This window comes from Taurulus bubalis (genome assembly GCF_910589615.1).
Source record: "Taurulus bubalis genome assembly, chromosome: 14".
Lineage (NCBI taxonomy): Eukaryota > Metazoa > Chordata > Actinopteri > Perciformes > Cottidae > Taurulus > Taurulus bubalis.
Window position 1 is genome coordinate 992,924 of NC_136602.1, and position 11,797 is coordinate 1,004,720.

The 11,797-nt window shown below is 45.9% G+C and overlaps 1 protein-coding gene across 1 annotated transcript in view; it reads right to left on the reverse strand.

Annotated features, from left to right (window-relative positions):
* Positions 1 to 10,437, reverse strand: part of anapc1 (anaphase promoting complex subunit 1) — a gene marked incomplete at its 5' end in the record, with an annotated part of 34,565 nt that extends 24,128 nt beyond the window's left edge. Inside the window, 15 exons of the mRNA XM_079229925.1 lie at positions 263 to 406; positions 1,070 to 1,207; positions 1,302 to 1,367; positions 2,079 to 2,169; positions 2,241 to 2,336; positions 2,699 to 2,935; positions 3,498 to 3,629; positions 3,920 to 4,062; positions 4,146 to 4,291; positions 4,543 to 4,616; positions 4,728 to 4,804; positions 7,770 to 7,867; positions 7,944 to 7,986; positions 8,070 to 8,231; positions 10,222 to 10,437. Of these exons, the coding sequence (XP_079086051.1) occupies positions 263 to 406; positions 1,070 to 1,207; positions 1,302 to 1,367; positions 2,079 to 2,169; positions 2,241 to 2,336; positions 2,699 to 2,935; positions 3,498 to 3,629; positions 3,920 to 4,062; positions 4,146 to 4,291; positions 4,543 to 4,616; positions 4,728 to 4,804; positions 7,770 to 7,867; positions 7,944 to 7,986; positions 8,070 to 8,231; positions 10,222 to 10,437 (1,863 nt within the window). The remainder of the gene's footprint in view (positions 1 to 262; positions 407 to 1,069; positions 1,208 to 1,301; positions 1,368 to 2,078; positions 2,170 to 2,240; positions 2,337 to 2,698; positions 2,936 to 3,497; positions 3,630 to 3,919; positions 4,063 to 4,145; positions 4,292 to 4,542; positions 4,617 to 4,727; positions 4,805 to 7,769; positions 7,868 to 7,943; positions 7,987 to 8,069; positions 8,232 to 10,221) is intronic.
* Between the last annotated feature and the right edge of the window lie 1,360 nt (positions 10,438 to 11,797).

The window sequence follows — 11,797 nt, forward strand, 5'->3', positions numbered from 1 at the left end:
ACACACACACACAGGTGAAAGTAAATGGTTTATTTGAGGAGAGATTTTAAAAAGGAGACTAGTTTCGGTTTCACGTGATGTGTTCAAGGACCGTCGGAAAGATGAAAATCAGCTTTTCTTTGGCCTGAGGACAAAGACACAGCACTGTGTGTGTGTGTGTGTGTGTGTGTGTGTGTGTGTGTGTGTGTGTGTGTGTGTGTGTGTGTGTGTGTGTGTGTGTGTGTGTGTGTGTGTGTGTGTGTGTGTGTTCTTCAGGACTCACCAAGGTGACCCGGTTGCAGGCGGAGTCCCTCAGGGCGTGGATGCAGGGCGTGGCCTGCTGGAAGCTGTAGTCCTCCAGAAAGGATCCTTCGTGGTGTTTGATGTTCGGACCCCTCAGCTCCGACACCGGCGAGGGCATCGCGGCCTGAAGGAGGCGCCGGACAAAATACATCAATCAATAATAAGCTTTTGCACGCTGAAATTATTAGTTATCTGATTATTTCAAGCAGCGAAATGGAATCATTATGAAACCAAATCAAACCTCCGCCTTGACTGTGGAGAAGAAGTTACACAATAACTAACAGACGGAGGCAGAAGGAGAGCTGAGAGGTTAAAGCACTGGTTTTGTGAATGGAGTCTGGTCTGTTTGAAGATAACGGCGGGAAGAAGAGGAAGAATTAAGAACTAGAGGTAGAAAAAAAAAAAAAGAAAGAAGAAAAATAAGAGGAAGAAGAAGAACAGGACAAGAAGACAAATCAAAGTAAAGTTTACTTCCACTGATAGATTATTTTAGGTTCTTAAAATACAATTATCTGCCATTAAATCGCTCCCTTCAAAGACTCCATTCACAAGAACTGTGATTTTACCTCTCAGAACACACACACATATATATATATATATAAAAAAAATATGTCAGTGTCTATTTGACATTGGCTGATCTCTGAATCACATAATCAGATCAACGCTTGAGGACGATGTGTTCTGAGATATATATATCTATCTATCTATATCTATATATATATATATATAGATATAGATAGATAGATAGATAGATAGATAGAGGATGTGTTCTGGGCGCTCAGCGTACGTCGTCCAGCCTCTGGAGGTGTCTGCTGCCCGCGTTAGCCGGCGTGCTAACGTTCTCCGCCGGCGTGCCAAGGTGAGACAGGTGGTTGGTGAGGCTGAAGCTGGGCGACAGGAGGCCGGGGACGAACACCTTGCTGACCTGGAGGCCGAGAGGCAGAGAGGTCGTTAGTTTGCAGCCCCGGCAGGTCGAGGACCCGGGTGGTTGGTTCTCGCCCCGGTGGGTTGGTTCTTACCCTGGTGGTTCCCGTGTAGAGGACCAGGCTGCCACACGCCTCCAGAACCAGCATGGCATCGATGTTCTGCGCACAAACAGTATTACGTCACTGCACGTTTAAATTGACTCGTATCTCTAATATAATGGTATCGACTCATATAATGGTATCGACTCATATCTCTCATATAATGGTATCGACTCATATCTCTCATATAATGGTATCGACTCATATCTCTAATATAATGGTATCGACTCATATCTCTCATATAATGGTATCGACTCATATCTCATATAATGGTATCGACTCATATCTCTAATATAATGGTATCGACTCATATCTCATATAATGGTATTGACTCTTATCTCTAATATAATGGTATTGACTCTTATCTCTCATAAACTGGTATCGACTCATATCTCTCATATAATGGTATTGACTCATATCTCTCGTATAATTGCATCGACTCATATCTCTCATATAATGGCATTGACTCCTATCTCTATAATGGCATTGACTCCTATCTCTAATATAATGACATTGACTCATTTCTCTCACATAATGTATTGACTCATTTCTCTAATATAATGGCATTGACTCATATCTCTAATAAAATGGCATTGACTCATATCTCTCATAATGGTATTGACTCATAATGGTATTGACTCATATCTCTTGTATAATTGCATCGACTCATTTCTCTCCTATAATGGCATCAACTCATATCTCTAATATAATGGTATTGACTCATATAATGGTATTGACTCGTATCCCTCATATAATGGTATCGACTATCACCTGCAGAGGCTCTGCGTCTTTGGCAGCAATGGTCGTGACGGAAGTGAAGATGAGCTGAGACGTGTTGTTGCTCTCCATGAACTTCACACATCTGTGGAAACAATGAGCGTCAACATGGAGCTGGAGGTGTGCGTCTCATATTCCGTGTGTCTGGACACTCACCTGAGCTGCTGGTGGGACTCCACCAGGAAGCAGAGGTAGCGGTTCTCACAGAGGTCAGAGGTCAGGAACACTTTAGACGCCTGGCTGCTCATGTCCCTGCAGACACAAGAGAGGGAGGAGTTAACACATTATCCATCTCTGAGAGGAAGGACTGCTCCGAAGGAAAGCCACTTACCGGCATTAAAAAAGAGGTAGAACAGGAAGAAGAAGAAGAAGAAGAAGAAGAAGAAGAAGAAGAAGAAGAAGAAGAAGAAGAAGACACAACTGGGGAAACACATCTTAGGGTGATGATGATTTGAAGATAGACGACAGAACTTTATGAAAATAAAGCAACACATTCTACCAGAAACAAAACACCTGTTTGTACAAAGTAACCAGAAACAAAACACCTGTTTGTACAAAGTAACCAGAAACAAAACACCTGTTGAAACAAAGTAGCCAGAAACGCTTCTCCTCACCTGTGGCCGCCGGCCGCCTCGCTCCACAGCTGCTCCATGCACAGGTCGGGCACGATGGGCTCCAGCTCCGGCGCCAGCATGGTGTCGTTGACCGTGCTGTTGGGGGACGGGCCGCGGTGCACCCTGGGAGACGGCACCGGGCCGTGGTGCACCCTGGGAGACGGGCTGTGCAGAGACGTGTTGAAGCGAGACGCTCCCGAGAAGGACGGCGCCGCCATGCCCGGCGAGTGGGCGCGGCTGGGACGGGAACACGGCGAGGAAGTTACAAAATACCGACTCTGGAGGGGAACTTGAATCTTACATTACAGATGTTGACCTAGGGCTGGGCGCTATGGCCAACAATTCATATCACAGTATTTTGTAAGATTGTGGCGGTTTCACGGTATTTCACGGTATTTTTCTCTCGAGTAAACACATTAATTCATTGACGCCGAAAAGAACAGCTGTTCTCCGCTCGCTGGGTGCTTGGTACACAGAGGGTGTTAAGAAGCTAAACATGGAGGGACTTAGTGGGCGAGCTGTACCCAGCATGCAGTTCAGCGGTGTAATTTTATAAATGTACAATTATTAGTGTTACGAATTGTTTATGTGTCACAAACTGCTGTGTCGTGATGTTTTACCTGTTAAAGCTGTGGGTTATTAATTGTTGTTATAAAGTTATAACATGACTAAAGTAAGACTTCATACCATGTGGGAATGTGAAACCGGCATACCGCACAGCCCTATGTTGGCCAATGACAATAGAGGATCGTCGCTATAGTAACACAGATGCACCAGCCTCTTCCACCAGAAGACTCACCTGAGGGCGGCCATGTTGGATATGCTCGGGGAGTGAACGCGGGAGTTTGACCCCGGTGACGAGGTCATGATGCGGCTCTGGTGGCCGTGCAGAGCGCCGTAGTGGAGCGGAGAGCCGGAGGTCACGGCGCCGCTAAGAACAGGTCATTAATGAATTAGTCATTATTAATAAAGACTTCTGGACAACAGACCAGAGATACACAGATACATATCCGAGTTTATGTTTCCTTCAATTATTGGAGAAAAACTTCTTCTTCTTCTTCTTCAATACATTTTTCCAGTCGTATGATTAAATAGTGAAGATGCATGCGTTTGCATGAGATTATACTTCACCAGTTAGTAAACACACATTTTCATATAGTTTTGCCTCCATTCAAGAAGTTTCCCACAAGAATTAAAGGTAACACGGGGAGAGACTTTCACCTGGTCCCGGTCCCGGGCCCGGGGCCCCCGGGTGAGTCCAGGCGGGAGATGTTACGCAGGTGGGAGGTCAGCAAGCCCGACGCCATCAGACCCAACATGGTGCCGACTGGTTCTGCTGAACAGCGCAGGACTGTGGAGCGCTCCTGATGGAGGTCAGAGGCTGCAGGTGAGGGACAGATAGACTCTGTGTGTGTGTGTGTGTGTGTGTGTGTGAGAGATCACTCACATCCTGTGTGACGGGGCGCAGCGCCCAGACCGAGTGCGTTCCCTGCACCGTGTCATAGGAGACGACGACAGACGGCTGACAGCAGCTGAACACGATGTTCATGGTGGCGTCCGACGCATACTGAACACGGGAGCCTTCAAACAGACCTGGGAGACAGACACACACACACACACACACACACACACACACACACACACACACACACACACAGTTATGAAAAGTCTATGCTTCATGTGTTAAAGCTGAATTCTCTCTCCTGACCACCAGGGGGTGACTCCTCTGGTTGTATAGAAGTTTATGCTTCAAAAATCGCTTTCTTAAGTCTTCTTAACATCAGTCCACACGTGTTGTCGTATGTGTATGTGTGTGTGTGTGTGTGTGTGTGTGTGTGTCGTACCTGCAGGTTTACACACGACAGGTGCGATCTCGTCCAGAGGATGCAGCATGCTGAACACCGTGGGAAGAGATTCCCTGAAGAGAAAGAGAGCTCAGCACCTCAGTTACCTGCTGGATGACTATGGTGTGTGTGTGTGTGTGTGTGTGTGTGTGTGTGTGTGTGTGCGTGTGCGTGTGCGTGTGTACCCGGGGAGTTGAGCGTCAGTCGCTGTGTTTTTTCGTTCCAACAAAAGTCCAAACTTTGTCGCCCAGACATTTGAGACCTGGAGGAGACGAAAGGAGTTAATAATAAAAATAATAATAAAGCTTATTTAAATAACACCTAATTGTTGTCCGTTTGCCCCGCTCATCTTTTCAGTAGTTTAACTGGATATAATAGTGTCATCACCACCTTCACCGGCCACAACTAATGCTGTCTGTATCTGTATCTGTATATGTCTGTATATGTATGCATCTGTATGTGTCTGTATGTGTATGTGTCTGTATCTGTATGTATCTGTATGTGTCTGTATATGTACGTATCTGTATATGTATGCATCTGTATGTGTCTGTATGTGTCTGTGTCTGTATGTGTATGTGTCTGTATCTGTATGTGTCTGTATCTTTATGTGTCTGTATATGTATGTATCTGTATGTGTCTGTATGTGTATGTGTCTGTATCTGTATGTGTATGTGTCTGTATATGTATGTGTCTGTATATGTATGTATCTGTATGTGTCTGTATGTGTCTGTATCTGTATGTGTCTGTATCTGTATGTGTCTGTATGTGTCTGTATCTGTATGTGTCTGTATATGTATGTATCTGTATGTGTCTGTATCTGTATGTGTCTGTATATGTATGTATGTATGTGTCTGTATCTGTATGTGTCTGTATCTGTATGTATCTGTATGTATCTGTATGTGTCTGTATCTGTATGTATCTGTATGTGTCTGTATCTGTATGTATCTGTATGTGTCTGTATGTGTCTGTATCTGTATGTGTCTGTATGTGTCTGTATCTGTATGTGTCTCTATATGTATGTATCTGTATATGTATGTATCTGTATCTGTATGTGTCTGTATCTGTCTCTCTGTCTGTATCTGTATGTGTCTGTATCTGTATGTGTCTCTATATGTATGTATCTGTATGTGTCTGTATGTGTCTGTATGTATCTGTATGTGTCTGTATCTGTATGTGTCTGTATCTGTATGTGTCTGTATGTATCTGTATCTGTATGTGTCTGTATATGTATGTGTCTGTATCTGTATGTGTCTCTATATGTATGTATCTGTATGTGTCTGTATGTATCTGTATGTGTCTGTATCTGTCTCTCTGTCTGTATCTGTATGTATATGTATCTGTATGTGTCTGTATCTGTCTCTATATGTATGTATCTGTATATGTATGTATCTGTATCTGTATGTGTCTGTATCTGTCTCTGTCTGTATCTGTATGTGTCTCTATATGTATGTATCTGTATATGTCTGTATCTGTATGTGTCTCTATATGTCTGTATCTGTATGAGTCTGTATATGTATGTATCTGTATCTGTATGTGTCTGTATGTGTCTGTATCTGTCTCTCTGTCTGTATCTGTATGTGTCTCTATATGTATGTATCTGTATATGTATGTATCTGTATATGTCTGTATCTGTATGTGTCTGTATGTGTCTGTATCTGTCTCTCTGTCTGTATCTCTATATGTATGTATCTGTATATGTATGTATCTGTATATGTGTGCATCTGTATGTGTCTGTATGTGTCTGTATGTATCTGTATGTATCTGTATGTGTCTGTATGTGTCTGTATCTGTATGTGTCTGTATCTGTATGTATCTGTATCTGTATGTGTCTGTATGTGTCTGTATGTGTATGTGTATGTATCTGTATGTGTCTGTATGTATCTGTATATGTATCTGTATGTGTCTGTATATGTCTGTATATGTATGTATCTGTATGTGTCTGTATATGTATGTATCTGTGTGTGTCTGTATCTCTGTCTGTATCTGTCTGTATATGTATGTGTCTGTCTGTATATGTATGTGTCTGTATATATCTGTATGTGTCTGTATATATCTGTATGTGTCTGTATCTGTATGTATCTGTATGTGTCTGTATATATCTGTATGTGTCTGTATCTGTATGTGTCTGTATATATCTGTATGTGTCTGTATCTGTATGTGTCTGCATGTGTCTGTATGTGTCTGTATCTGTATGTGTCTGTATGTGTCTGTATCTGTATGTGTCTGTATGTGTCTGTATGTGTCTGCATGTATCTGTATCTGTATGTGTCTGTATCTGTATCTGTATGTGTCTGTATCTGTATGTGTCTGTATATGTATGTGTCTGTATGTATGTGTCTGTATGTATGTGTCTGTATGTGTCTGTGTCTGTATGTATCTGTATGTGTCTGTATGTGTCTGTATCTGTATGTATCTGTATGTGTCTGTCTGTGTCTGTATCTGTATGTATCTGTATGTGTCTGTATCTGTATGTGTCTGTATATGTATGTATCTGTATGTGTCTGTATGTATCTGTCTGTATGTGTCTGTATATGTATGTGTCTGTATGTATCTGTCTGTGTCTGTATGTATCTGTATGTGTCTGTGTCTGTATGTGTCTGTATCTGTATGTGTATGTGTCTGTATCTGCATGTATCTGTATATGTCTGTATCTGTATGTGTCTGTATCTGTATGTGTCTGTATCTGTATATGTCTGTATCTGTATGTGTCTGTATGTGTCTGTATCTGTATGTGTCTGTATCTGTATGTGTCTGTATCTGCATGTATCTGTATATGTCTGTATCTGTATGTGTATGTGTCTGTATCTGCATGTATCTGTATATGTCTGTATCTGTATGTGTCTGTATCTGTATGTGTCTGTATCTGTATATGTCTGTATCTGTATGTGTCTGTATGTGTCTGTATCTGTATCTGTATGTGTATGTGTCTGTATCTGTATATGCCTGTATCTGTATGTGTCTGTATCTGTATGTGTCTGTATGTATCTGTATGTCTGTATGTATCTGTATGTGTCTGTATCTGTATGTGTCTGTATGTATCTGTATGTGTCTGTATGTATCTGTATGCGTCTGTATATGTATGTATGTGTATGTGTCTGTATATGTCTGTATCTGTATGTATCTGTAGCTCTGTATGTATCTGTATGTGTCTGTATCTCTGTATCTGTATCTCTGTATCTGTAGCTCTGTCTGTGTCTGTCTTTCTCTGTCCCCCCCCCCCCCCTCACCGGGAACGGCAGTGGGGCGATGAAGTCCTTGCCGCTCACGGTGTGGACGTTGATGCAGCTGCTCTGCACGATGCAGACCGTCTGCTCCGCCTCCTCCTCTGCAGAGCCACAAGATGGCCGTCAGCAACGTGCACAAACACATCAGATCCTTCAGTAATGTTTATTCATTTTTACCATCTTTCTTCTTCTGGGGAGCCGCAAAGTTACACCACAAGGCCTGCAGACAGAACACAGAACGTTATCACTCTCCTCCTCCCAGCGTCCCATAGAAATGCATTATTTAGCGGGCTCAGAACCGACCTGCTGCACCGGGCCGTCCACGGTGAAGGCCTTGTAGACGTTGGAGGCCTGCGTCCGGCTGCCCTGACTCCACACCACCACGGTTCCTGCGGCGTAGAGCTCCTCCTCGAACTCCACCTCCTCCTCACGGACCTCACAGCCTTTCCTCAGCTGCCAGCTCTCCTGCCAACAAACACGCTGCAGGTTGAGGACACGAGTTCCTCCAACACGTAGAGCCTGGTGCGGGGCGTGAGGGGGACGAGGGACGAGAAACAAGAGGGACGAGAGACTAGAGGGACGAGAGACTAGAGGGACGAGAGACAAGAGGGACGAGAGACTAGAGGGACGAGAGACTAGAGGGACGAGAGACTAGAGGGACGAGAGACAAGAGGGACGAGAGACAAGAGGGACGAGAGACTAGAGGGACGAGAGACTAGAGGGACGAGAGACTAGAGGGACGAGAGACAAGAGGGACGAGAGACAAGAGGGACGAGAGACTAGAGGGACGAGAGACTAGAGGGACGAGAGACAAGAGGGACGAGAGACTAGAGGGACGAGAGACTAGAGGGACGAGAGACAAGAGGGACGAGAGACTAGAGGGACGAGAGACTAGAGGGACGAGAGACAAGAGGGACGAGAGACTAGAGGGACGAGAGACAAGAGGGACGAGAGACAAGAGGGACGAGAGACAAGAGGGACGAGAGACTAGAGGGACGAGAGACTAGAGGGACGAGAGACAAGAGGGACGAGAGACTAGAGGGACGAGAGACTAGAGGGACGAGAGACTAGAGGGACGAGAGACAAGAGGGACGAGAGACAAGAGGGACGAGAGACTAGAGGGACGAGAGACAAGAGGGACGAGAGACTAGAGGGACGAGAGACAAGAGGGACGAGAGACAAGAGGGACGAGAGACAAGAGGGACGAGAGACTAGAGGGACGAGAGACAAGAGGGACGAGAGACTAGAGGGACGAGAGACAAGAGGGACGAGAGACGAGAGACAAGAGGGACGAGAGACAAGAGTGACGAGAGACTAGAGGGACGAGAGACAAGAGGGACGAGAGACTAGAGGGACGAGAGACAAGAGGGACGAGAGACTAGAGGGACGAGAGACAAGAGGGACGAGAGACTAGAGGGACGAGAGACTAGAGGGACAAGAGACTAGAGGGACGAGAAACAAGAGGGACGAGAGACAAGAGGGACGAGAGACTAGAGGGACGAGAGACAAGAGGGACGAGACACAAGAGGGACGAGAGACTAGAGGGACGAGAGACTAGAGGGACGAGAGACAAGAGGGACGAGAGACTAGAGGGACGAGAGACAAGAGGGACGAGAGACAAGAGGGACGAGAGACTAGAGGGACGAGAGACAAGAGGGACGAGAGACAAGAGGGACGAGAGACAAGAGGGACGAGAGACAAGAGGGACGAGAGACAAGAGGGACGAGAGACAAAAGGGAAGAGAGACAAGAGGGAGGAGAGACTAGAGGGACGAGAGACAAGAGGGACGAGAGACAAGAGGGACGAGAGACTAGAGGGACGAGAGACTAGAGGGACGAGAGACTAGAGGGACGAGAGACAAGAGGGACGAGAGACTAGAGGGACGAGAGACTAGAGGGACGAGAGACTAGAGGGACGAGAGACAAGAGGGACGAGAGACAAGAGGGACGAGAGACTAGAGGGACGAGAGACAAGAGGGACGAGAGACTAGAGGGACGAGAGACTAGAGGGACGAGAGACAAGAGGGACGAGAGACTAGAGGGACGAGAGACAAGAGGGACGAGAGACTAGAGGGACGAGAGACAAGAGGGACGAGAGACTAGAGGGACGAGAGACTAGAGGGACGAGAAACAAGAGGGACGAGAGACTAGAGGGACGAGAGACAAGAGGGACGAGAGACTAGAGGGACGAGAGACTAGAGGGACGAGAGACTAGAGGGACGAGAGACTAGAGGGACGAGAGACTAGAGGGACGAGAAACAAGAGGGACGAGAGACAAGAGGGACGAGAGACTAGAGGGACGAGAGACTAGAGGGACGAGAGACTAGAGGGACAAGAGACTAGAGGGACGAGAGACTAGAGGGACGAGGGAGACGAGACACAAGAGACAGAGACAGAGTTATGGACAGAGACAACAGAGACAACAGGAGGAGACAACAGAGACAAAACGTCCTCACCCTCTCCCTCTCCTGCAGACTGACTTCCTGCAGAGAGCCCACCAGGCCGGCGGCGCCGTCAGAGGACCAGAGCTCGGAGGCGGGCTGCAGCTCCCTCAGCTGCAGGTTGAAGGCCGTGGGATGGTTCCTGCAGTGCTCGCGGCCGAACGGGACAAACGACTGCAATTCCCCTGCTGCGATCATCGTGGCTGTCTCCTCAAACACGACGTCCGACATGAGGTCCAGATATCAGCATTATTTCTGGGGGAGACAAGTTTAAGAGATTCTACCAGAGTCCTACACCTTCATGAAGACCAGTTAAACCAGAGTCCTACACCTTCATGAAGACCAGTTAAACCAGAGTCCTACACCTTCATGAAGACCAGTTAAACCAGAGACCTACACCTTCATGAAGACCAGTTAAACCAGAGTCCTACACCTTCATGAAGACCAGCTAAACCAGAGTCCTACACCCTTATGAAGACCAGTTAAACCAGAGTCCTACACCTTCATGAAGACCAGTTAAACCAGAGTCCTACACCCTTATGGAGACCAGTTAAACCAGAGTCCTACACCCTTATGGAGACCAGTTAAACCAGAGTCCTACACCTTCATGAAGACCAGCTAAACCAGAGTCCTACACCTTCATGAAGACCAGTTAAACCAGAGTCCTACACCCTTATGAAGACCAGCTAAACCAGAGTACCATGGGAGCCTGAGGAGAGATGAGATGAGAAGGAGATGAGAGAGGAGAGGAGAGAGGAGAGGAGATGAGGAGAGAGGAGATGAGAAAGGAGATGAGAGAGCAGAGGAGATGAGAGAGGAGAGGAGGAGATGAGAGAGGAGATGAGAGAGGAGATGAGAGGAGAGAGGAAATGAGAGAGATGAGATGAGAGAGGAGATGAGAGAGGAAATGAGAGAGGAGATGAGATGAGAGAGGAGATGAGAGAGGAGAGGAGAGAGGAGATGAGATGAGAGAGGAGATGAGAGAGGAGATGAGAGGAGGAGATGAGAGGAGATGAGAGAGGAGAGGAGGAGATGAGAGGAGATGAGAGGAGATGAGAGAGGAGATGAGAGAGGAGAGGAGGAGATGAGGGAGGAGAGAGGAGAGACATATCCACCAAAATGAAGCTGAGTTTAAAGTCCACAGTAAAACTGGAGCATCATTCTTTCACAATAATGTATTTAAATGTTCTGCTTTAAACAACATGCTATTCACTTGAGGTGTTTAAGAGTAAAAGTGATTCACAACAGAGGTGATTCTTCAGAAGGTGCATTCAGGCTCCTGGTGTGTTTATAAATAAATACATTAAACATTAGAACTCATTGTAATGATTATTATGTTATATTGCAGTGCAATTTGTTTGAGTATTTATTTACAAATCAGTTATTAAGTCAACCACCCATGTTGACAGTCAGCTGTGAGAGCTAAGCTACGAGGCGCTAACTAGCATTAGCACGCTAAACTCCCATAGAGACCCACTAGCTCCAGCTAGCTAACGTTAGCTCCAGCTAGCTCAGGGCTTTAAACTAACCTGGTAGTCCGGAATATTCTGGTTCTTGTTCCGGAGTCTCTCCTCTGAATGGGTCTTGTTTA